Source organism: Kwoniella newhampshirensis, chromosome 6 (assembly GCF_039105145.1).
Source record: "Kwoniella newhampshirensis strain CBS 13917 chromosome 6, whole genome shotgun sequence".
Taxonomy (NCBI): Eukaryota; Fungi; Basidiomycota; class Tremellomycetes; order Tremellales; family Cryptococcaceae; genus Kwoniella; species Kwoniella newhampshirensis.
This window is the reverse complement of record NC_089960.1, coordinates 1096367-1121572: the sequence shown is the minus strand read 5'-3', so window position 1 is coordinate 1121572 and position 25206 is coordinate 1096367. Positions and strand designations below refer to the sequence as shown.

General features: G+C 50.8%; 8 protein-coding genes across 8 annotated transcripts; 3 read left to right on the top strand and 5 right to left on the bottom strand.

Moving 5' to 3' along the window:
- Positions 1-184: 184 nt before the first annotated feature.
- On the bottom strand, positions 185-2681 carry IAR55_003570 (uncharacterized protein; the record flags this gene model as incomplete). Its single annotated transcript, XM_066946677.1, has 12 exons — positions 185-258; positions 326-537; positions 613-804; positions 869-1083; positions 1146-1265; positions 1316-1411; positions 1467-1535; positions 1591-1687; positions 1740-1751; positions 1813-1896; positions 2056-2167; positions 2489-2681. The coding sequence occupies 12 exons, from the start codon at positions 2679-2681 to the stop codon at positions 185-187; spliced, it is 1476 nt and encodes a 491-aa protein (XP_066803069.1).
- Positions 2682-3384: 703 nt separating this feature from the next.
- On the bottom strand, positions 3385-7787 carry IAR55_003569 (uncharacterized protein; the record flags this gene model as incomplete). Its single annotated transcript, XM_066946676.1, has 17 exons — positions 3385-3660; positions 3750-3975; positions 4034-4220; positions 4281-4383; positions 4442-4462; positions 4519-4704; positions 4768-4854; positions 4951-5151; positions 5211-5266; positions 5317-5332; positions 5398-6024; positions 6083-6270; positions 6336-6345; positions 6395-6666; positions 6722-6815; positions 6893-7422; positions 7505-7787. 17 exons carry the CDS (start codon positions 7785-7787, stop codon positions 3385-3387), a joined length of 3363 nt encoding a protein of 1120 aa, XP_066803068.1.
- Positions 7788-8064: 277 nt separating this feature from the next.
- IAR55_003568 (uncharacterized protein) lies at positions 8065-10346 on the top strand (the record flags this gene model as incomplete). The annotated part of the gene is made up of 9 exons (XM_066946675.1): positions 8065-8198; positions 8279-8497; positions 8560-8630; positions 8727-8865; positions 8934-9020; positions 9088-9186; positions 9258-9688; positions 9831-10061; positions 10198-10346. The coding sequence occupies 9 exons, from the start codon at positions 8065-8067 to the stop codon at positions 10344-10346; spliced, it is 1560 nt and encodes a 519-aa protein (XP_066803067.1).
- Positions 10347-10614: 268 nt separating this feature from the next.
- IAR55_003567 (uncharacterized protein) lies at positions 10615-15279 on the bottom strand (the record flags this gene model as incomplete). Its single annotated transcript, XM_066946674.1, has 16 exons — positions 10615-10788; positions 10922-11082; positions 11139-11452; positions 11554-11729; positions 11788-11939; positions 12024-12168; positions 12231-12305; positions 12371-12472; positions 12535-12606; positions 12671-12743; positions 12798-12883; positions 12941-12987; positions 13042-13525; positions 13582-13965; positions 14029-14062; positions 14144-15279. The coding sequence occupies 16 exons, from the start codon at positions 15277-15279 to the stop codon at positions 10615-10617; spliced, it is 3615 nt and encodes a 1204-aa protein (XP_066803066.1).
- Positions 15280-16978: 1699 nt separating this feature from the next.
- On the bottom strand, positions 16979-18683 carry IAR55_003566 (uncharacterized protein; the record flags this gene model as incomplete). The annotated part of the gene is made up of 2 exons (XM_066946673.1): positions 16979-18340; positions 18414-18683. The coding sequence occupies 2 exons, from the start codon at positions 18681-18683 to the stop codon at positions 16979-16981; spliced, it is 1632 nt and encodes a 543-aa protein (XP_066803065.1).
- Positions 18684-19510: 827 nt separating this feature from the next.
- Positions 19511-20504, top strand: IAR55_003565 (uncharacterized protein; the record flags this gene model as incomplete). The annotated part of the gene is made up of 4 exons (XM_066946672.1): positions 19511-19861; positions 19981-20243; positions 20385-20422; positions 20488-20504. 4 exons carry the CDS (start codon positions 19511-19513, stop codon positions 20502-20504), a joined length of 669 nt encoding a protein of 222 aa, XP_066803064.1.
- Positions 20505-21020: 516 nt separating this feature from the next.
- On the bottom strand, positions 21021-22109 carry IAR55_003564 (6-phosphogluconolactonase; the record flags this gene model as incomplete). Its single annotated transcript, XM_066946671.1, has 3 exons — positions 21021-21192; positions 21277-21405; positions 21481-22109. 3 exons carry the CDS (start codon positions 22107-22109, stop codon positions 21021-21023), a joined length of 930 nt encoding a protein of 309 aa, XP_066803063.1.
- Positions 22110-22759: 650 nt separating this feature from the next.
- IAR55_003563 (uncharacterized protein) lies at positions 22760-25010 on the top strand (the record flags this gene model as incomplete). The annotated part of the gene is made up of 3 exons (XM_066946670.1): positions 22760-22940; positions 23043-23485; positions 23541-25010. The coding sequence occupies 3 exons, from the start codon at positions 22760-22762 to the stop codon at positions 25008-25010; spliced, it is 2094 nt and encodes a 697-aa protein (XP_066803062.1).
- Between the last annotated feature and the right edge of the window lie 196 nt (positions 25011-25206).

The window sequence follows — 25206 nt, the reverse complement described above, 5'->3', positions numbered from 1 at the left end:
TTCATCACGCATGGGATATATCAAGCGCAGACGTATACGTCAACACAGAGCAAAGCATAGCAAAAGGCAGAAAGCTGAATAATATGTCTACAGTTTCATCTCATCCTCATAGTCATCAACGCACGCGCGCATGTTTGGATACACCATACATAACTCAACTAGCCAGATCTCAAGCTCAGTCTCTTCATTTCCTGGGGGAGATGGGGTGGTCGAATTTCGGTCCAGAGACAGGAGGACCTGGAGCAGTCGTTACGGCGGCTTTGAAATACAACACAATCAGCTACCATGCAGAAGCGGAGGGTTATCTCACCGCCCATCGACTTACGAGGAGCAGCGCGGGTGGGGCTGGTACTAGCTACACTAGCTCCGGAGGAAGCGACAGGAGCCTTTGCTTGGGCTGGTGACGCAGTCGCTGACCCGGTTGACACCACCGAACCGCTGCGTTGAGGCGTGCCCGAAGCATAATCCAAAGGGTTCTTGTCACCAAAGATCCATCTCCTGACCTTTTCTTCCATCTCACTGGGATCCTTGGGAAGGCTGAAATCAGACATACATTAAGGTCAATTTCTCCGAGCTCAACTCATTTGAGACACCATTCGACAGCGCACTCACCTGTCAACATCGATCTTAGGCATCCATTTGTCCCCGGCAACGTGTTTGAAGTATCTCGACTGAGGAGCTCCCTCACCGGAAGCCTCGCGCTTTCTCACCAGTTCTCGCTGATGGTCTTCAACAGCTGATTTGGCATCCGTAGCTCCGTACATGTCTCCTGACTTGATCGCGTCCGTCAATTTGGTCCATAATCTACAAAAAGAAACAGATGTTGTCAACCCCTTCCGATGACACCATGAGCGAGAACATCACTTACCTCCGTGACTCGTACTCCTCTTGCTCAGACTCAGGCAGCACGACCTTGGGTGCGACTTTAGCCCTCGCAGGGTCGAACAGCACTCTCTTTTCCTTGGTCTTCTTGTCCGTAAATTCGATCGCCGAACTCCAGTGTCCGCTGATCTCTCCCACATCCGTCTTTCCTGGCCCAGTGACCTTACCGCTGATGACGTTGTAGCCTCCAGAGATCCAGCCCTGTATGACGGAAAGTGTGAGCACAGCCGAAAATGTACAAGACAGGTCACCGCTGAACTGACCTTGGCCTTGAAGTCCACGTCACAGTGGTGATCAGTAGCATCGCAGCTTATAGTCGATAGGTCGCAAAGCTCAAGCAACATCTTTCCGAACAGAATTCCTCGAGCATAGGTGTTTGGCATCTGAAGGGTACTCAGCCTCTGTCTCCTGACAGATTGGGTGGTCCACTCACGGTGATCGAATACTCTCCATCTTCTGGTCTTTTCAATAATCTTATTCGGTCCTCACCCTCCATGATCGTTGCAGCGCTGTTACCCAGGAATTTACTCTGAGCTCACATGTCAGCTGATTCGCACCATCCTCTGCGAACACATAGCGCTCACCTTCGGTTTAAGCTCTCCTGTAATGAGAAGGCCGTTCTTAGGGCTAACATAGAAGAAAGCAGATACAGGCTGCACGGATGTGAGTTCTCTACGCTTTTCGATGGACGAGCAGCTGTGGGCTCACAGGATGATGTGATACCTGCTCGGCAACGTAGAACCCTTCTGACCCGTCTGGGTATACATAGGTACATCGGAAGAACTCGCCGAGAACGGGGTTGTATCTAAACGGCAGATCAGTATTGCAGCTTTCAGACGGTACGAGGTGCAGCTCACGGCTTTTTGACGCTGTTCCATTGGTTAACCATTAGCTGTGCTGTATTCTGAAAAATGTAGACAAACAGCTCACCCCTTGGGCTTGATGTGCCATCCACTGAGATAGTAGGTCATGACCTTGATGAATCTGCCTTTGGGGTCGGGATCGTCTGCAACGCTGTAGAATATGCTTATATCAGCAATAGCTATCTCATCGGGTAAAATGGCATGAGGTCGAGGGTGCATGAAGACCTAGTCGAGGAAGAATGACCACGAGAGAAGATCGTCCCACGCGCGCAGAAAACGATACAATGAAGGAGTGATGTCCAGTACTTACCCGAAGATGAGTTCAGGATGCGAGAAGAAGTCCGTGATTCTCTCCAGCAGACTCCTAGGTTCCAGGACGAAGGTGGGCAAGGCGATTTTGGACAGGTCCATACCGGGGCGTACTGCGGGGGTGAGCATAGTGAGTAAGAGGCACTGCAGGGTCGTGGACCGCAACTCCATTCTCGGTGGTTGCAATCCGTGCTTCCAGGATAGTATATTCCCTCCGACACCACAAATTCCGACCGGGAAGTGCTTATAGCCCCTCCGTCTTTCCCACTTTCCACTCAGCCGCACAGCCGCACAAGCTACACATCGCAGGTCTCTCACCTTCCCTACCCCCACCCACTCATCCCATACCATCCATCCAGCCACCCATCACCCATATCATCTGCCGTAACGGCGGGGAACATGAACGAAACGTGGAAGTATGCGTTCAGACTCACGTTGCGAGATCAAAGCTCCCAGGATATTCCCTTCCTCCTTGTCCAACGTCGAAGTATCATTAGGATCCCCATCGTCGATCTGCGTCTCGCCGTCTTTCCCATGACCACCAGTGATGGACGATGCGTTGGAGGTCCGACGGGATTTCGATCGGTCGAGGGACAACGATCCCATCCCTTGTGATAATAGACCCATTCTCGTGCTACTTGTCGAGTGGGTAAGATTATCCTCTTTGATTGTACGAAATCCCGATATTTGTTCTTGAGAGACTCGTGTATTTTGTTGTGACGATTATCCACGTATGTCTCGACCGAGGTCGATGGATTGATATGATGTATGTCGAGAAGAACGAGTCTGGCAAGTTGCGTGGTGGGGTAGAGTTGAATGGATGACTTTGCAGCTCGGCGCGGCGATACGGTCAAAATTCAAAGGGCTTGGCTGATATGATCTCGCAGTAGTCGTACAGTGTATATGGCCTTTCTGAAGATATCCCGTACTGAGCGAGCGATGAGGAATGCGGATATGAGAGGGATGTGAGGGTGATCCGATGTTGTCAGCAGCAGAAGCACCAGCACCAGGTGTTGAATGTGGCCGAGCAGTCATTCATTTTCCATTACTAACGGGCTAACGAGTGTGTGTGTGATTTATTATCATCATTCATTCTGCTGCCGTACCATCCACACGCAGAAACGCGCGTCATCACCATACCGCTATGGCCGCCGGGTCAGGAAAGCATTCTTACGTAACTGCGACCCTTCCACCGAACAGAGTAATGAATTGAAATGAATCGAATGAGTGCCCAGTGTTACCACAGTCCCCAAGTGGGGAGAGAGGACCTCGGTCATCCACAATCAAAGACAGGCCAGTAGAGATGCATATCAGGGCAACGACCTCGCACCTACCATCCCCCGTCACTGGCTCCAGCAGTATGGCTTCTATCACTGCTAGCCGAACTGATCATACGGGGAGTTTCTTCCCCACCTCGATGCAGAGATGAGAGAGGCAACACAGACTCGTCCTCGATGGATTTCTTGAGATACACCTCGTCTCCCTCGAGCGGTGTAGTCGAGAACGAGAGACCCTTGTCGAAGTGCTTGGAGAAACACTGTCTGGCCAACTCGTAATCGATGTGCGAAGACAGCTTCTTCCTAGGTTGGACGGTCAGGCTGTGCCTCTGTGACGCATAGCGATGTGATCAGCTAAATCCCCCAGCCTTTGCAACAGGCACTGAACAAAGCAGCCCGTTGCAGCAATTCAACTCACCGCATCGACATTGCTGTCAAGAACTGCAGGACTGTGCGCTCCTTCACTGATAGACAGTCTGATCGAGAAGTCTTTCTGGCCACGAGTCGAAGCATTGCCCGAAGATTTCTCCCACAGCTCGATGGTGCAGTGAGAGCAGTAGTCGAGCTCAGGAATCCGGACGTTTGTGAAAGGCAGGCCAGAAGCGAGCAAGAGGTGAACAAAGGTTGTGATGTGAGATTCTTTGCTGTTGACGGACCGCCGCCTTCAGCATGGCTACAGCGCCTCCACACCAGACCACTTACGTGAAGTAGAAACAAGCGAGAGACTTTCCGGTTGTCTTTGCCTCGTCCAAGTCTTCCCAGACCTTTCGAAGTAAAGGAAGACTGGTGAGCATCCCGATCTCTTCCTTCTCTTCTTGGTCGAATCCGTACTCTTGAGGCGCGACGAGATCGAAGAGCGCTTTGGCTCGAGCATACAAATCGTGTAGACCTGAAGGCAAATCACGCGTCAGCTTTGGCTGCAGAACACAGACCTGGCTGCTGTGCTCACGTCGATCTTGGTGTTCCGCGCCTGCTTTGCTCTTCTGACCCTTGCCTTCGGGGTCAAAGACTGCGAACAGGAAAGTTCTATTGTGCAGACTGTCGTATTTGATCTGCATTTGCATGGAAGTTTAGCCATTAGGTCAGACTTTCAGGACAGCTTGGACTTACGCTATCGTACAGCTCTGACACCTATTTGTGCATTTAGCCTGCATTATCGGTATAATCGGACATTACTGCCGACTTACTCTCGAAGGATCAAACTTCTCCTGCTTGACTCCCACCCAGTCTTCGAAGATCTTCTCCCACCTCTCCCTAAACAGCCAAGGACTGTCACCGCTGCACCACCTTTGTTGGGGGATCTTCTCGACGTTGCCGTTCTCGTAATTCTTTCGCATGATTGAGCGAAGCTCGGTTAATTGCTCGATGACCTCCTGCAGAGGACGTCATTATTAGCTACATCTGAGCCGAGGGCCCAAAGGGAAAACAAGACACACCTTCACAACTTCGACCGGCTCCTTTTTGAAGGACTTAGGCCACGCCAGATCAGGTCGTTTCTCTGTTTCTCCAGTTCTCAACAAGATCTATATTTCGTTAAACAACGATCAGCAACGCCCACGGAAAGTTTCCGATAACGTCGGATTCTTCGATGTCCATTGCTGCACCATCTGACCACCCACCTTGAGCTTCTTCTTCGCCTCTGTCATCTTCTCTTTTCCAGCGTTATTGTCGTCCAGTAGATCCCTTCTTTGGATCAAGTGACTGATCTGTGGACAAGGCTCGGGCGGGTTTCTCGCGTTTGCGATACTCGAAGCGGAAGATTGTGATGTTCCGCCGCCTTCAACACCCAGAAGCGCGTGCGCGAAGATTTGTGCGGTGTTCTAGATTTGCATTTCACGTTAACAGTGGTTAGGATTCGGTTTTTAAAGTTGTCACGTACAATAACTCTGCGCTCCGAAGATGTGTAGATCTTGACATTGTTGAGCACATCCTTGTCTGTCATCGCCGTCAGCGAAGAACTTGATCACAAAGCTGTAAGCACATACTCATGATCATAATATCCTACAGAAAGAATCAACGTCATCATTTACATCGCCATTGAAGCTGGAGAAGAACCTGCAGCTCACCTTTTTGAAGGCATCGCCAAGATCCCTTGATTGATATCGTGAAGAGTGAGTACTTTCCCCACCCCATTTGACAACAAGCTGCATTTTCTCCAACCCGTCGGGGATGTCAGGATCGTGTTCTTGTAGAGCATGTCCTTTCATTTCCGGAGTCTTGGGTTCCTTCGATGTATGGTCAAGGGCAGCCATGCCCTCGTTGCTGGTCGAAGCAATAGTAGGCAAAACTTCTGTAGTCTCCTTTGACTCGCCATTTGACTGATGACTTGCAGAACCCCGCTTCAACCAGTCATTGACCTTCTTTCTCCCCTCAGTCTCAGTCAGCTCGTCCTCCTCATCAGACCCTTTCTTTTCCTTCTTGTCTTTCTTCTCCTTCTCTCCCTTCTTCTTCACAAAGCTAGGCTTGAGTTGAGCCTTCGTTCCGGCCATAGACATCTTCTTGCCTAACGCTTCTTGAATTTGCGATAGCTTGGTGAGCACTTCTTGTGTAATTCCCGGAGTCTTGGCGGACTCCTCTGCCGCGGCAAGGATGAACTGCAGTTGGCGAGTATCACGAAGGATGATCTCTTCGCGATGACCTCGGAGAAGTCTGAGGAAAGGTTGAGACCATGGTTCGTGGGCTGGGAACGAGAACTACCGGAATGTAAATGTCAGTCAAGTCCGATGCAATCAGAGAGCGAGTCTGACTCACCTTGAGCTTCATCTTAGGCGTACGATCGGCATGACGAAGGACGGTGATAGTTGCGCGAAGTGTACTGGTTGTAGAACCGCTGGCTTGATCGCTTTGAGGGACGATCGATGGCAAACCTGCTTGGAGGCCTTGGATCTTTCGTTCTCGGGCCATTTGACAGACTCCGGAAAGGATCTCGGCGGCTTTGTCTATATCGTCATCTGGTCAGCAATCTCATCTCACGGAATGAGCTCGAACAGCAGGAGTATCATACCATAGTAAGCCTGTGAGTGGTGTCAGCATTGATCTGGCCGTTGAAATCTTAATACACACCTGGTTGCCCTTGACGAAACTCCATCCGTTCACATCGATGACCATGCTCTTCGATTTCCCCTCACACCGAAGAAGATCGAAGCCACAAACTCTCTGTCCAAAGGCTTCAACGACGTCCCGAGCATACTGAGTCTCCGCCTCGGTAAGAGGGGTGATGAACCGGGTTTCTTTGCCGTCTGCATTACGTCGGACTAGACCATCTACGACAGGTGATTTTCGGGTTTCGGCGTGAGAGAATTGAGATCCAACAGTGTAGACCTTAATATCTTCAGCTGAAAGGGCGAAAGATCAACTTTGTATATAGAGCGATACAAATAACCCACTCACCGTTGTCGACATTGATGAATTCTTCGTAAATGTAGGAGCCGATGGTGCGAGGATGGTATAGGTTTGGGTCAAATTCACTTGACTTGTTGCCGACCTGATGTAATTTGCACGACACGAGTGAATTCAGTGGACTGGAGCCCCTGTGGCTGTTTCGATTGGAAAGGGACTCACCTTTCTAAACAACCTTCGTCCACCACCGCCCCGATAATAAATATAGACATTGTGATCCTCTCCATCTACCGGTTTCTCCACAAAGGGCTTCTCAACAACTTGTCCATTAACGATGATCGCATCACCATCTTCTCTCAAGATCACTTCTCTATCCCTCGGAACGATCTCTTTCCTACTCTTACCTACCCACCTCTCTGGAACTACCAATTTCCCCCATTCGTCCTCATCCTTAGCCTTAGGTCCAGGTAAGACCAGACCCAAGTCTCTCCTTACTTTCCGTCGTAATACTCTTGGAACATGAGGGCCACCGTCACGAGAGACCTCAGCCCGACGAGGTGTGGGCACACCGACATGATCGAGGATTGCGAGGACGAGTCGACGGTCCCATAGTAACGATTGCATGGAGAGGGAGTTGATTGAGATGGGTGGAGCACGATTCGGAAGTTGGGTATAAGATATTGCTTTGGGTAGCGGGAAGTCGGTCGAGAAGAACGATATGAGCACATCAACTGGCGGCCATTGGTGTATATCTGTTACCAAATGTCAGTGATCAGGGTCGTCTAATGGGAGAAGGTATGTCGGACAGCTGTGAGCGCCAAGAAATTTACCCACCCTCCTCTAGAATGACAACATCTCCAAAGATCTTCACATCCACACCACCCTTCTCAATATCTACCAATCTCGTCAAAATCTCTCTCATCGCTTTACTTCGAGCTTTGACGTCCATGGCACACACACCCAGGACCACCGGTGGTTGTTTCGGTGCGAGTGAAGGTGAGAGACTTGAGAGGGTTGAAGGGGAAGGGGGCGGTCTGGGCACATTGTCGTTGGGAGGCAGGGATTTGCTTGCTGATGGTGAACGAGGCGGGGGAGCAGGGGGCGGAGGCATGGACATTTTGAGATGTGGACTATACACAAGGAGAGGGAGAGCAGCCTCAATGAAGAAGAAGGCAAGCAGATGAGAAAGATGTAAGAGACAAGACAGGGATAAGTTACAAGATGGTTTGTACCTCATCTCCCAGCTATGATTCACCGATCTTTTAAGTTACGGTACGGCTGTGTCGGAGCCCCACAAACAAATCACTTTCACAAACGTTTTCTTTGGTTCCACCTGCAAAATCGGTACTTTCAGATGTCTTTCTTATGCATCGAACGCAACGCATATAATCGTCATGACCATCGGTGCCCTGGCCTCTACTCTGTCTCAAGGGGCAGAGGCTGTGTTATGCTCCGATGAGCTGTGCTTGGAGGTAGCTGGTGAGGTCGAGAGCGTCGCGAGGTATCTGGCTCATAATCTCGGTGAGAGGTGAGTGCGTCGAAGCGACCCTTACATCTCGAATAACAATGGAAAAAGGGTTGACTGACTGAGGCGTCGTCGCAATTTAGAGCGGATCTGGTAGATTTAGAAGACGACGAAACAATCTTCACTTCACTTGATGACTTTTGGAACTTGCTCGCCAAATCGTTTGAGCCAAACCCTTCTTCCAGCTCAAGTATCACCATATCTTTCGCTTCCGAGGACTCGAGAATAGCTCTTGGTCTCGCACTGGGAAAGTTTGAACGGAATCTGGTAGCAGGTCTGCAACCGTTCCAGAAAGAAGCGTCGTGAGTCATTCACACCTCTGCGTGGGCACATAAGGTCTAACACATATGCTTTGCTTCGATAGAAATCATGAAGCTGCCATCCGAGGACTGTTGTTTAACATCACTACGTTTGTCAGGATCGAAGATCCACGCTGTGAGTCAGACTGCTCCTTGCTTCCACAAGATGTGTCATGCTATACCGATTGCCGTCACTGACGATTGACGATAATTCCTGTTTACTGTCGCTCAGTCTTCTCACTACAATCCGTCCTCACCCAACTGCTCTCCAACATCATCTCCCCCTCATCACCTGATCCTGGCTCCGACAGACTGGCCGATAAATACCTGCGAGTATATCTTTCTGGTAAACGTGAAGATGATGTGATCATGTGGGTTTGCATCGCATAACAGAACCCCTGTGACATGACTGAACGCGCGTGGTCGTCCTTGAACTCAGACGGTTGTTGGATTCTCGCGACGTCAAAACGAATCATGCGACACTATATCTTCTGAACAACACAACACGCGGTAGCCCGTCCCGTCTGTACGTGTGTCTCTCCATATGCTTGCGAGGTCGGAAGAGCGGTGCCCCGCTGATTGATAGCATACAGAGAGTTGTTGCTCGGAGATACAGGCGTCAGATGGTGTGCGAAAGTTCTAGGGAAGATGGACGATTGGGTGGAAAAGAACGACGGGCTGTTCGAGCTTGGGTGAGCAGAGTTGCGGGATGTGTGAAGGTCTTCTCTGGCCCTGATCGGTCCTCTCGTCGCATACCTCACAGCGCATCAATATTCAACGCGATCATAAACCTCGCACTCCATCCCAGACTATTCGCTCTACTCTCAACGCCCTCCGAACCTCTTACCCCCAACCAGACTGTCTTGCTAAAAGTACTCGATTCCCATCTATCTTCCTCAACATCCTCGACTACATGCACGTCGTCCTCCACACCACCCAATGCCTTCCTCATCCCGCTCTTTCACACATTATCGACCTACGCGCAGTTCTCTATCGCGCAAGATGTCGACGATCCCCGCTTACCCAAGGTGTTTGAGGGACTGATACTGGTCTCAGAGGCATTGAGTAGTATTGGTCTGACTCTCCAAGCTAGTAGAGATCGAGGTGAGGTGGAAACAAGAAGTGAGGAGGAAGAGATCGTTGGGATGATGAAAGATCCAGATGAGACGAATGGTGTTGTGAAGCCCATTGTTGGTGAGTGGGCCGTTCATCTCCTCTTAGACCGTGCCATACATTTCAAGACCGTGTACTCCCTTTATAGAAGCGGCTTTGGTTTGCGAGACTAGTGGGCGCAGGTACTTACGACCGTTCATCATTGATATTCAATACGAAACAGATCTGCTCAAATCACTTGACACCTTCTTCCCACGACTCAACCCCCGCTCACAACCACTTCCAGACTCGCAACCACCCGATCATCTCCGACCATTCTCGAATCTCAAGCTTAACCTAATCCAGTCACTAGGGATACTCAGTTACGAAGACACGTCCGCGGGCGATCAAGTGAGAAAAGCCGGTGGCGTCGAATTGGTCTTGAGCATGACCGAGATTGATGAGAGTAATCCATGTGAGTGTGTTCGATCTTTTTTTTCTTCTATCCCTATCCCGTTCTGTCTCTACCCGGAGCCGGAAGCGGAAGTGGACTCGGCAAAAGGGAAATAATGAAGAAACTGCATTGATCATTGTGTTACGACTCGTTTTAGATCTTCGAGAACATGCTCTGTTCTGCGTGAGAAATCTCATGCTCAATAATCCGTCCAATCAAGCAATCGTCAAACAGATGGATCCAGTCGGTATCCTGTCCGATGATGGCGAAGTATTGCCTCTACCCGACAAGATGAAGAAGCGATGAATGGTGGTTTTGACACAGTGATATATCAGTCACACGTCGTTTGTGATTGCAGAGATCATAGTTTAGAGTCGGACTACGGTGACTTCATGTATGTTGTTCTTTGCTCATCGTCACAGTGTCTGGTTCGGGCATGAAATGTCATTAGATTCGTGTACTGTCCTGACCAGCGTCATACAAAATTACTGTCCCACCTCTCTTCCTACCTCACTTCCTTATCCGTAAGTGGGAGACGATATGCATCCCTTTCCGACAACGCCTCGAAGGCAGGTCAGTCCTCGTCGCCATCTTCCAGTTCGGACAGGAAATTCAACCATTCCTTCTTCGTGATGACACCTTGGAAAACTCCTCTCGAGTTGGTCACCATGATCTGTCTCACTCCCAATTTCACAAAGAGCTGCTGAACCAGTTCTAATGGCGAATGAGTCTGGACCGTGATGGGTGCCTATATTCCTTGGCTCATCAGCACTGAAATATCATTCTGAACTCGCCCACAACGTGAGAAGGGCGAGATAGAAGTTTGTTGCTTGTCGACGAACGGATGGGATATAGACGAGATGACACAGAAATACACTCACCCTATCAATATACCGACTTAGGTCGTAAGGACTCCAACCTCCATCAACATTACTATCCGCAAAACTAAAGATCGACATGGCACTGCTTCTCGTCCGGGTCTGTGAGTCCGCATCGTCAGGCATGAGATTAAGGGTAGCGTCAGGTTCGTCGGAGAGTTCAGCTAAAGCAAGTTCGAATCAGCATCTTATCCAGCTTCATTGCCAGGGTGAGACTCACCTAAAGCATGCTCCAATTCGCTCATGCCCAGAAAGCCAACGATCCTCAAACAGCTCCTCTCCCTCCCGCTAACCATGCCACCATCCAATCCCATTCCACCGGTCGGACTCGCAGTTTGTTCCTTGACCAGCACCGGAAAACCGCTATCTGCCATGCCTAACCTCACAAGCTCCAACAATTTTCCTGTCAATGATCGCACAGTGTGTTGCTTGTCTGTGCGGAGGACAGGGACGGATCGATTGGCTATGGTCGAGGCACGTCGAGAGCCCCACAGATACTCGCGTTTGGAATCGAGGTACGGGAGTTGGTTGAGGCTGAAGGGGGAAGAGTTCTTCAGCGGTAGCCCCTTTACCAGATTTTGGTATGGTGACAGCCTTGTCGTACGTCTCACGCCACCAAGGTCTGGTCTACTCACTCTATGACCAAATCGTATATCCCTTTCTTCTCCAGAGCACCCGCGACTGTCTTGGCGACAAGTACTCCCAACATCACTGGTACCACATAATTGAGCGTCGAGGTGAGCTCGAACATGATCACAGCAAGTGATACAGTCGTCCTCGTCACTCCTGCAAGTGTTGCCGCTGCTCCAACCTAAGGTCCGGACACAATTAGCTCTTCCAGTTTGAGTTCATTCAAGTTACCAACATACCATAGCATACAGACCAGGCACCACACAGTCGGTGTCTTTGCAGACGTCGAAAATCGGCAAAGAGGGATATTCATATTCAATATATTCCATGGCATGCCCGACAATCCTCCCAAAACATGCACCAACAGCGAGAGAAGGAATGAAGATGCCCGCTGCACACAAAGCAAAGGGTTGATGTCGGTCAGCGGACTGCTTGCTCGCATTCATTATGAGTAAGGAAGCAGACTGTAGCTCACCAGGTACTTTGATTCCAAAAGTGACGATTGTCAAACAGCCTTTGATAAGTAGCGCGATTGCGACTTCCCAGATGACAGTAGCTAGCTGATGCGGATGGTCGACGCAAAGACTGCTCGATGACGAGGATTTGCATTCTTCGAACAACTGCAGATGATCAATCGAGATCAGTAAGGCCCCGCGATATTCAGAATGAATCATCAACTGACACTAGCAACGAGCTCGGTCCCACCCATTCGCGTGTATGGATTCAAGAACGAAACGATGGTTGTGATGATTGTCACCTACGTATCGACAGCGTCAGCATCGATTAAGTTGGATTACAAGTCAAAGGACTACCTCAACGCACCATTGCCACCTCGGAAATGGGGTGATGTTTCAGCCAAGTCCCGTTGCGGACGTTCTTGCTCCAGATGATATTGAGCCGAGAAAAGATGGCGCCATAAAGGCCCTACGCAAAGCGCGACACGGGTTAGCTTCGTCATTGCATCGCGCATTGGTTTCACTACTCACGCCAAAGATTCCAAGACAGACAAAGACAAGGTACTCCCAGTAATGATACTCTTTCGTGTACGTGACCGCAAACTTTTCAACACAGCAATTGTCAACCTCTTCACTATACAAGCGACCAGCCTACAAATCAGCTCACTAATACCAGACTGCCGTTGCCAAACGGATTGAGAGTCTTCAGTGTTATCGCCGCGACCGCCGCGCACCAGAAGCTAATGACCGTTCATCAGCTATGAGTCTTAGAGCGCAGACATACGATGTCTCACCTCCTCCACATGACTTTGGGTGGGAAATAGTACGAAACCTCTTCGAGGGAAAAGAGTACACCTCCGACGGGTGCGCCGAAAGCCACCTGTAAAAAGCACAGATCAGCGATTGGAATTGTTAGTGGAGGCAAATGAAGACGTACAGCTACACCGGCTGCGCAAGCTGCGGACAGAATCTCTCTGCGCTTGGCTAGGTCAGGCTGGAGTCAGTTTGAAAGTCACATTCAGTTGCGTGCAAACTGACCTTCGTTGCACTCGAACTTGAGGAACATTCTCGACACGATGTTCCCAACGCATGAGCTGATGTGCACCAACGGTCCCTCCTTCCCTAGTGACAAGCCCGAAGCGACACTCAAGGCCAGTCCCGCACTCTTTGTGATCAGAGTCCATCCTCCCAGGTATCCATGGATGACGAAACCGCTCAATATGGTCTTGATCTCAGGTATACCTGATCCAGCTGCGTAGAACATGACTTTGCGAGGTGGTTCGAGATTAGGAAATGCTTCGGCCAAAGGAGTGACTGGTTCATTGGCAATGTTGTGGAGGAGGGGCTGTCTCTCGTTGCCGTTTCCGAAGGCGCTGGACGGGCGAGAGGAGGGTTTTGAGGGGGTGGATGATAATTTGGGTTCGGCGAGTGGCGCGAGAAAGGTAGAGTCCTTCGATGTGGTATGATGGGCCGAGGAGGATAGATAGACAGTCATGCAAGCAGCAAGAGTCGCCAGCGCGAGCTGGATGCAAATTTAGCGATCGACAGTCGCATTGGTCGACGACTTGGTCCGCTTACCGCAACGACAGCATAAGCTATGAATTCTGCTTCACCCCATACCCAAGCCCCTTCTGGACCACCCCTTTCTCGAGGATCGAAGAACTCGCCCCATTCAACCCAATCGCCACAGGGTTCTTCTTCTCCGCCCCCCGTTGGTGCTCGATGATGCGGTGCACAACAAAAGCGCTTAGCCGTTCCCCACGAGGTGGAACAGAACCCCTCCTTCAGATCAAATAGAGCCATCTCCGCACGAACGATCATGAATGCTACCAAGGCCGAGATGATCCCGATGAGAGTGACGACTATCCATCCTTGTAAGCGATCCCACGAGTTGGCGATCTTGCCCCGGATAGATCGAGAGGCGGAATGTCGAAGTCGTCTGACTCGCGAGGACTCTTTTATCTGTAAGGTAGCAGTGTAGATCAGCTCTGCAGCTCTTTGCTCGAATAGCGACACTAAGCTTACAGCATCGTGTATCCAGTCAATGGTGACAAAGGAGCTGCGACATGTCAGCTTTTCGATCCTCTGTCCCTCTCTCTGCGTCCGAGGACGCCAGTGCTCTGCAGGGTCTCCCACTCACCTATACCAGACCCTCGTACCATTCGCTCTCTCTCCCTCATTATCCTCCAGCATCTCGTTTTCCTCTCCTCTTCTTGACATGCCCACATCATCATAATTTTCCGGTCTTCCCAAACCGAGTCCTACCGCACTAACGGTCTTCTTCAGTCGTCTAATCACCGATCCCGGCGGTGAGTTCGCTGTTGGTGTAGTCGAGGCGAAAAGAGGAGCATTGATAGCGGACGAAACGGATAGATGTCGGGCGTGAGTATGTGTCTGGCCGTAAGCCGATGCCGAGGGATAGTTTTGCGAGGAGAGAGTATGTTGGTGATGTGCACCAGTGCTGTGAGGGTAACGCTGAGATTGACGATCCCTATCTTTAAATCGAGGAGTTGCTGCTGTGTTGGGTTGCGAAGCGGAGTAATATGCTTCGTGAGTTGGGGGATTGAGCAGACCTTGAGGAGGAGTAGATCTTCTAGGGAGAGCAGTGGCGGGAGGCGGTAAAGCTCTCGAAGTAGATATCCTCCTGGGGGAAGCCAGAGTAGCATCTTCCCTACTGGTCTTTAGAGGTGTCGGACCAAGTCCTAGACCTGGATTTGAGTCTCGTGTCGACCCATATCCTCCTATTGGCGTTGACAACACTCGAGAACTCATAGGTGCCGATGATCCTTGTTGTCCACTGGCTCTTCTTCTGTGATCAAATGCAGCGCTTCCCCTAGGCATTCTCGGACTCGAAGCTGCCGAATCGAGATTGACCAAACTCATCCTCGGTGTTCTCGTCCCATCTTCTTCGTCTGTCGACGATATCCCCGAAAGAGAAGATGACATCGTCACCGTGGGCGATGTGGCGACGAAAGTGTTACTGCCGCTGTTGGAAGACGAGGCAGCGGTGAAAGTCGATGGATTTGGGAAATATGTGATCGGTGAGGGAGGTACTGAAGCTTGGCTGTCAATGCTTTGTCGACGTGAATGGGAAGTGCCTGTCCCTGCAGTATTTGAGCTGACACCGGTACCGGTACCGGTCCTCGAAGCTGGACCTCGATAATGTCGTAAAGAAGTCGTGGACGGTGGTCTGAAAGGGCGATTATTGTTGCTGCTCGTCGAAGGAGTAGGTGGGAGGGTAGAGGATGAGGACGGGGACGGGGACGACGACGACATCCTTTGTCCTTGCGTGGAGAATGCGACGAGACGAGAATCGATCAAGGTTTAGTTGTTTCGTTTCACTTTCGAGGGATGGGCCAAGGAGGGTCCGTTCGTCGCGTCGTCGTTGTCGTATTGGTAGTGGGTGTTTCAAAATCCGATCAAGGTCGAACCCAGTACCGATCACGAATGGCTCATGTCAGAACGGTAGATGGCTATACAAGTGAGAAAGGTACAAAAAGCAAAAGTCGTGTGATTTAGACAAGGTCAAAAGTCACTTGGTCCATCCTTTACTTGCACCACGCGTGGCAGAGATGACGGTCTCGCCCGGGCGGTCGGTGGCCAAGGGATGAAGTGTGTGTCGTTCAGATGGACTCCAGCAAAGTTGATTTGACAGCGATTCCGTGGAACGAGCACTACGAACGCATTGTCACCATAAGTTACATCAACCCATCAACGTATGACGATTCTCGTATCGAAGCTAAGCTTAATCTGTCCGCTGCATTAATTGTCCAGACCCCTTGGCCGTCCGTGATGAACATAAAGTTGGGTCTAAAACGGTGAATAAGTAAAATAACGATGACCGACGCCGCACAAGTCCGAACACCGATTGGCTTGCGCTGTGGTGGTAACAGAGTGCTGATATCAGCCAGCGTTATTGGTTGCATGCTGTACGATTTACGCAACATCTCTTTGGCGGGGAGGAACACGGCAGCGCTTAGTTCTTACCGTAGTCTGGTACACATATCAAGCCACGAGTACAGCGTTCTCCCTCAAGCCGCACACACCCCTCATGACGGACGGACTTTCAAGTCGAGTAGGTGGCGTCTGGCTGAAAAGTATCACCTTGGGTCAGCACAGACCCTCTAGTCTCCCATCGCGCTCATATACCCACTCACGACGCTTGAGATACCATTGCGCGGGTCTTCTACACCAGTCTACCTCCTTGTATTCCTTACTTGTTCTATCTTCTATTCTGTCTCTCCGACCAGACGGTCATGTGACCTTGCTCTTACTTCCATCCACAAGGTTTTGTACCGAGGGGTATCGCCTCCGTATGCTCTGCCAATGCAAGTACATACACCAGCTTATAGGGAAAATGGCAATGAAGAGGCCCAGTGAGATAAGGTCGAGTTGAGTGGATGTGAGCGAATGGTCGAGTCGTGAAGGCGACATCTTTCCTGGCGAGCTTAGGCGTTGACCGCCATGTGAGGGTATATGTGTGTGTGTGTGTGTGTGTGTGTGTGTGTGTGTGTGTGTGTGTGTGTGTGTGTGTGTGTGTGTGTGTGTGTGTGACGAGCTCGGATGGGTGGCACGCAGCACAGATGAGATGCCGGGTTCTTTGAGATCGCCTTGGTATCTAGCACCTGTCTTTGTCAATTATAGTGGTCAATCTCAGACGATACAGTCGTACATATCTGAGCTCGCAAACACCTTATAAATAGGGACAACGCTGTAACCCTGCGATCAGGCACTCGTCAACGTGTCACCGATACCGATCGTTCCTGCAAACCGTGTTCTGCTTGTCATTTCTGCAAGACTCCACTTCAATGCATGATACATACATGGCATTCTAAATGACTACAAAGATCGATGATTCGTAAAACGACGAGAGCACCCTTGCCGCCAAGGGATGAAACTCCTTCTCCTGTGATACAAGATATATTAAAAGATCCTTGCTGTTATCAGCAATTAGTAACGACCCCGACGTAGAAGCTCAACCCCCATCCTCGTCCTCACCACCTCTATGGCGTGGTGGACTACCACTCCCTTCTCGGGGTGACATTCCTCCTACTCTCCCTCTGCCTGCGCCAGCACTCGACCGTCTCCTTCCGTTCACCGCTCCCATACAGCCTGTCACACCTGATCCAGCTCCACCGGGCGACAAAGCAGGAGCCAAACCGCCATCCATATCGCCCAGCTCGATCCCTTTTCTAGCTAACACTCCTGCCCATATTCGCATTTCTCCACTCTTCCCAGCTGTCATGGCCACTTTGCCCAATTCCGCTTTCACCCATTTGAAACCGTCCACGTTTACACGTTTCAGGTTGGGAGGAGGTCGTTGGATCATCGTATCGAGGAATCTGTGCGGAGTTGGCGTAGTCTGCGCAGAGCTTGTGGTGCCGAAGGGCGAAGCCGATGGAAATAGACCGCTCGCCGAAACGGCATCCGAACTTGATGAGCTTGTGGAAGGCGAATCTGTCCATCTCGGTATTGTCAAAGTCTGCAATGGCCGTCCCGTGCTGGCTGCCGAGCAAAGTATCGTATTAAGATGTTCCAAGCTAGTTTCATCTTGAAGGAAGAACGACAGATGTCTGAGGTTCGGATGCAGATTCATTGTTTCTTCGACGTAGGCATCCACTTCTCCTCCCGATCTCAATTGCAGATGCGACGGAAGGTAAGCCAACGAGACGATCTTGTCCCCGTGCCCTTCTTGCAGAGCTTGGGTCTGAATCAGAGGGTGTTGATAGAAAGGTGTGATGAGCAGACGTCGTAAGGCGGGAAGATCCGCGTCTATGAGGGTGTTGATCAGTCGACCGCAGATGACGTTGTCTAGTTTCAGCGTATGGAGTTTCGACAATCGAAGACGAGGTGAGGGCCGCTCCTCCAGAGGAATGATTACATTGCCAGGCCCGTTCACTGCCAATACCTCGAGATTAGGCAGTCTCCGCAGCAACTCCACTAGGCCATCCCCCCCTTGACCATCAACCTCTTCGTCCACTTCCACGCCTTCGAGACATCTCATGTTTTTGGAGAAAGCCGCCCATCCAATCTCCTCGAGTGGGAATGGTAAGACTGCCTTTCCGCCAAATCTTGGACGTGCCATCGGAGGTAATATCAGATGCGTGAGATTAGGGACGAGCGGGAAGATATCTAAACACGCTTTTCTTATTTGAGTGGGGTGCAATTTGCTCGATAGCACGGACAGATCGAGAGTGGTCAGATATCGACCTGGTAACGAGAATTGGTGGATATTGATGTCTGACCATTTGGAATCGCCTCGAACGATCGTCGATGATAGGAGGGGTAAGTTGTGAATGAGATGCGGTTCGGCGTAAAGGTATCTCATCACTACGGGCTAAAGAAGGAGAATAAACGGAAGATCTCAACCACTGTCTTGATCTCAAGCTGCGTTGAGAAAGCAAACTCACCTTCCATGCCTTACAAACCCCCATCAAACCCCTCGCAGCCCTGCCCACATCTTTCCTCTCTTCCACTCTTTTCACAGTCGAGTTCCGCCCCTTCACACCAGCCCATACATCCCAAGACAGGTTCGGATCTTCGTCGTCTGCGATCGCGGAAGGGTATGAAGGTGAAAGTGCTAGTCTGAAGTGGATGATGCGGCGTTGGATCTCGAATGGGAGCGTGGGCAGAGGAGCGGGTGGAGGCGAGTTTGCCGAGGGCGAAGTCGAGGTCGGCATCCTTGCGATTATGCGTAGGGGACGCTCAGGAGGACTGATCCTTTGACAATAATCAGGTATCGAGAACGGTCAGAAGTCTTCCAGATCACAATGATCCTAGTAGGCTGAATAATCGCTCGACGTGTTCGGGAAGATCTGCGTCTGTCTCACCCTTTGTTCTCGATTGAGGTCGACAGATGACCGATCTGAGGATTATCGGAACGTTGGCGGTCAGCCGCTACATGACCTGTCGGTCACTGTCGGTGATGGGTGAAAGTTGAGCGATCAACGGCCGTGAGTCAAAGATCCTTTGATCCTTTGCTTTGGTTCTGCGATAATGGAGGAGGTGACTGACGTCTTCTTGTCTTGTGTCAATAATAACAAACGGACGGAAATCCGATACAACCGGGCCATTTAAGTGGGATGCTTGAACAAGGGAGCACCCTCCGGCTGTATGACCAAACCTGCTCATGTTTGGGTTCATGCATGCTTCGATTCGGTTGTTGAACCTGAGGAGGCTACGCGCAGATATGTGATGTGGCGAGCATGCATAAAGTCACAAGCGAGAATGGGATGAGTTGTCACGAGCCAATGAGATGCCATCTACTCGTCAGCAAAGCAGGTCATTGATGCGGGTGCGTCGGGGGGGGGGGGTTTTGCCACGAGACGGAATTTGCCACCGTTTTCCAGTTCTGACGCATTAACCTGTTACGGATTTCTGATGCTGACCGATCTTGATCATTGTCCACTGCCTCTCATTCATTTTCAACCATACAGACCAATCTTGACATGCCACACGACTCTTCATCCTCTTTCATCGTAGCATAGGATTAGAAAGTTTCATCATCATGGCCATCCCAGCATTACGGACTTCTTTCGCCTCCTCATCCCGACTCACACTCCACCACTTCCCATCGTCATCTTACATCTTGCCCGCCCCATTCGCGCGATTCGGTTCTTCTCTGGCTCAGACCGTTCCCGCTCAATCTGGGTTCGAAGGCATTCCTTCGGCCGCCTATGCTGGTAGAGTAGAACAGCAATCCTCGTCGTCAGCGACGAAGTTGACCAGAGGCAAAGAGGCTCTATCGCACGTTGCTCCTTCACCTTCGTCGACTACTTCTGGGGCAGGAACAGCGACAAAGAAGACTGGGGAGAAGAGGAAGGTCGAGTTGAAGTCGAAGAAAAGTGCGATCACTATGGTGAGTGTGTGCAGGCCTCGTAGTATGGCTGGTCGCTTACGAATCACGCCCTTCATTTGTGTCTCCCACGGCTCGCTATATCTCGATATACTTGAACGTGTCAAATACAACCTACACAGACTCCCGCCGCCATCTCTCATCTGCGCAACCTCCTCGCGTCACCTACCGAACCCCGACTCCTGCGGATCTCCGTCAAGTCCCGTGGTTGTGCAGGTATGGCCTATCATCTCGACTATGTGCCTCCCCCTGGCGGTCGATTCGACGAAGTCGTGGAGCAGGACGGGGTCAAAGTTCTGATTGATAGTAAAGCCTTGTTCAGCATCATTGGGAGTAGGATGGACTGGAGGGATAATAGATTGAGTGCAGGATTCGTCTTTGACAAGTGAGTGTTCAGCGTTTCCTTGCAATCAGGTTCGGTTCATGTAGCAAACGTGAACAGGATGATCTTGTAATTGATGTTGGTGTGGTGGAGGAATGGCGATACGATGTAGACTGATGCTGACCTCAACTCTCCTGGTATCAGCCCAAATGTGGTCGACACTTGCGGCTGTGGTGAAAGTTGTAAGTCTGCTATCAGGCTCCTGACCTAGTTTGCCGCAAACAGCTGACTTACTCGCTTCACACAGTCAATATCCGAATCTAGTTATTGCGCGGACCTGTTCCACTGCATCGCTACGATTTACATATCATTAGACAGCCCTTTCTTGCATATGCATGATGTCAAATCAAGGTATAACCTTCTCATAGGTATGTGACAGGGAGATCCGATCATGGCTTGTGGTCCTTCGTATGCGTATACTAGACTTGAGACGTGACAGGGAGTCAACGTTGCCTTGTGTTCGAAAAGGATTGTCGTGACCGAATGAGATTGGTAGATTGCATCGACAATAGTCGCCGTTGAGTTGCACTTGTTTTGGTGCCATGATTATGGTGATAGCTGAAAGCTTAATTATTTGCATCTAATGTAAAAAACCATCTACTATCCGTCTGCCCTGTTGCGGAAACTCGACCATACGATCCATCCTCATCTACCTTCGACAGCGTTCACAGTATTGCTTCTGACTACTTCTCCCCCAGACCACCGGCGACTCTGTATCGTTCATGTCCAAAACCCCCTTCTGGTATCGCTTCGAAGGCTCACATACACAAGTCGATTCTCTCACTTGGAATCAGCCTCAGCGACAGCAGCATCCATCTCGACCTTCATCTTCTTTCTCTCCGTTGTGATTGGGTCGTCGTCTGTCGCTCGTTCGATCCATTTGTATTCCGTCTTGGGGAATTGAACCTTTCCAGCAGCCGCTTGATCGACAAACCAGAAGACAAGACCGGGACTAAAAAAAGATGTGATGGATGGCATCAGTAACCCCGTCGACGAAGGGGGATGTCTGTCAGGAGTTGAGCGGTCAAGAACTCACGAAACAGGTCGGACACGAGAACATGGTAATCCGTCTTCGGGCTGATCGAGGATACTGTGCAACATATCTTGTTTTCCCTCGCCGGCAGCGACGAAAGCACATCGGAAAGCGTGGTTCAGGACCTGGTAGCTGTGCAGAATGAAAAGTGATTTGAAGACCGTCAGCAACTCCTATGCCATAGTTGCGGGTTCTCGTTCGACTCACGTGAAGGTGATTCTCCTCTTTGGTGGTTTTGGACTATCTTGAATCTCTGCGATCCATCTATCGTTTTCCGCCAATAATTCGTGACCAGGGAACAAACTACAGGTGTGACCATCTGGACCCATACCGAGGAGGATCAGGTCGAAGGTAGGATATCTCGCAGCATTCGCACCTGCGAAAGTGGAGACGAGTTGCTTCTCGTAGTCATCCGCAATGTCAACTGCCTCGCTCTCGGCCTCGTCCTCTTCCTCCGACTTGATCTCGGCGGTCGGGTCGAGTCTCGTTTGTTCTCTGAACAATTCCACGTTGAGGGTATGGATCTGTTCTCTCTTGATGGGGACATCGTCGAGGAAGGCTTTCGCACAAGCATTGTAATTTGATTCGGGGTGGTCGAGAGGGACGATCCTTTCATCCGCAAAGAACACTTGCCATTTGTCCCACTGAATCCCTTCGAGATCCTTGAGATCTTTGAGGTTGTTGGGAAGGGATCCGCCCGAAAGAGCGATGGTGAACACTCCTCGGTGGGCGATTGCGTCACCTTGAGCCTTTCGGATGAAATTGGCGAGGGAGGATTGGAGTTGTGTGGTCTCGGGGAAAGTGTAGAGGACGGGCGGTGCGGATGCTTGAGGCATGTTGAACGAAGGAAGGCGGGGTTTAAATGGAACGGTTGCTCAGATTGATCGAAAAACGATACCGATGAAGTTGTTTCGAATAGACTGTGCACCCGCGTGTGATAGGCGAGTTGCAGATTTGTACAGGTGTATGTGTCTTGTCGGTCTGTTTGGAATGTAAGATGACAACGATACAGGGGTGTGGTGTAGGGAACCCAAATGATGATGAGTCAAGTGAGAAATGTGGATGACGATAACTCGCAGAAGCGCGGGTCTGTCGCTCTCGGTCGTTCACCTCACTTTCTCGGCATTCGAAAAAGGCGTGACGTCAAAGCGTAACTGGGGGGGAGCAAGGGGTGGGGGGATGAAATAACGAGTCTGTCACCTTGTTCTGCCACGTCAGCTGGTAACACCGTAATGCCGATGGTTGACCCCGTCAGTAGTGTTGGCTTTCAGGGAATCGAGAAGAATGCGCGTTTGTTGCTGCTTGTGCTTGTTCGCCTGGGTCACCAACATCAACTCATTTTCATATTGTTGTTACATCAGTGAAAACACACGTCCTGCTTCTCTACCTGCTTTCCTCTCCGATCATCACTTGCTATAGACGAGTCACAAAGCTCACAGGAAGCTCGTCGAAAACAACATCGAGGGACTCGGATCTCGCCCTCACCATGTCAACACCTAAAATCTCATTCCGCGTACCAACGCCAGCAGGCGAGAACACCGAAGCATCAGGAGAAGGAGTCGTCACGCAGGATGTCACCACCGCACCTGGCAAAGAGAGGGAGAGGGAGCCCATATACGGAGGAGAGATAGGGAACATCAGCGGGGTGGTGGACGGAAGCAATGGAGGTGGGTATGCCGCCGAGAGCTCCTTGACCTTCTGATATCTCACACACCTCGAGTCACGTCGCGTTGCGTTTAGCTAATGTTGAAACTACGGCCTCCACTCAGAATCATCCACCGCGCCTCAACCCGCGCAGACACCTTTGGACACCTCCGAAGCGACACCTGGACCTGCAGCTATGGATGCTGCTACACCCGCTCCAGCCGAGCCCACCGAGCGACCCACCCCTGCTCAGCTGCACGACCTCGCTACCACCTACCTTGCAGCCCAGACTCATCCCCTTGTCATTCCTTCCTACTCATCATGGTTCTCCCTGGCCACTATCCACCCCATCGAAAGGCGATCACTGCCAGAATTCTTCTCTTCACGAAATAGGAGCAAGACACCGAGTATTTACAAGGACTACAGGGATTTCATGATCAACACTTACCGCTTGAATCCGGGAGAGTATCTGACGGTCACAGCCTGCAGGAGGAATCTGGCGGGTGACGTGGGAGCTATCATGAGGGTCCATGCGTTCTTGGAGCAATGGGGATTGATCAACTATCAGGTGGGTGGCCGAACAAGTCGCCCTTCTCAGGCGGTAGCTGACCATGCCATTACAGGTTGACCCCGATACGAAACCAGCAGCACTTGGTCCCCCCTTCACTGGTCATTTCAGAGTGACTCTCGATACTCCTCGAGGGCTCTCCAACCTGGTTCATCCTGGCTCCAAACCTGGTACTGGAGCCCTGTCGCTTCCTCAAACAAACGGTGTCGCACCGCATCCTTCCAACCTTGATCTGCGGAAAACCATTTATCACTCCACCTCTCGTTCGTCCAAGCCCGTTTCGTCCTCGGAAGCATCGAAAGTCGCTGCCGTCAATGGATCGGCGGACCAACCGAAGCCTCAAACCTTTGCCTGCGAGACTTGCGGGACTGACTGTACTCGAACTCGATATCATTCACTCAAGGATGGGGAGTACACAATTTGTCCTACTTGTTTCGTTAGCGGCCGATTCCCTTCCACGATGTTTTCTGGTGACTTTGTCCGACTCGACGAAGAGTCTTTCAAACACGCTTCTTCGGGAGCCGGTGCGGAATGGTCAGATCAGGAGACGTTGCTGTTATTGGAAGGAGTGGAGATGTTCGATGACGATTGGCAAGCCGTCGCGGAGCACGTGGGCACGAGATCAAAAGAACAATGTATTGCGAAATTCCTACAACTCCCAATCGAAGATCCATACCTCACTCAGGATCCAGCGGCCGATCTGGGACCATTGCGATATCAAGCGGGAATGAACGGACTGCCTTTCGACGGTACAGAAAATCCGGTCATGAGTGTCGTCACCTTCCTAGCTAGTGCCGTCGGACCCGCGGTCGCTGCTGCAGCCGCGCAGAGTGCATTGGGCGAATTAGCAAAGGGCTTGAAGAGGAAGAGAACGGACGATGGAGCAGATAGAGGGAATGAGAAAGCTGTCAAGGTTGAGAAGGATGGACAAGCGGATGGCGAGAAGGACAAGGACGACGGCATGGTCGTTGATGGGGAGGTTTCCCCCACCGATGCAGACAAGGAGAACGAGGTTTCAACAGCACAACCGACCGACTCAACGGCTGTTGCTACCACGACAGCAGCCGACTCTGCCCCGGCAGCACCCACATCATCGGATCTCTCACGAGCAGCCACATTAGCGCTTTCTTCCGCCGCTGCCAAAGCTCAAACGTTGGCCTCTCATGAAGATCGAAGAATCTCGCAACTCGTCTCGAGATTGGTTTCTGCCCAGGTGAAAAAGGTGGAATTGAAATTATCGATGTTCGAGAAACTGGAAGAGTTGTTGGAAGCTGAGAAGAGGAATGTGGAACTTGGCAGACAAGCTTTGTTCAAGGATAAAGTGAATGTTGGGAAACAACTGAAACAAGTGGAAGAACTGTTGAGAAAAGCGAAAGAGGATCCGACAGGAGCGACACTCCCCAAGGATGTGGAGGAGTTGAGAAAGCAGGTAGAAGGTGGGAATACGGCGGAGAATACGGAAGAGGTCGTGGGCGCAGAAGGTGCGAGTGAACCTGAGGGAGAGTCGAATTTGGTGAAGCTCTAGTTTATTATCTAGATGACAGAGATATGGGCTTTCTCAGCTTAGAAGATGTATGCAATTTTGTATATATAAGTGAAGTATAAGGGGGGAGGGGTAGTGAGATGCAAGCATAGAGTCTGGGACGAACTCGGACGAGCTTTATGTAAGGTGGATTTCGCATAGTTTGGCCATGAAGGCCGTCCACCTCGAATAGATCTTC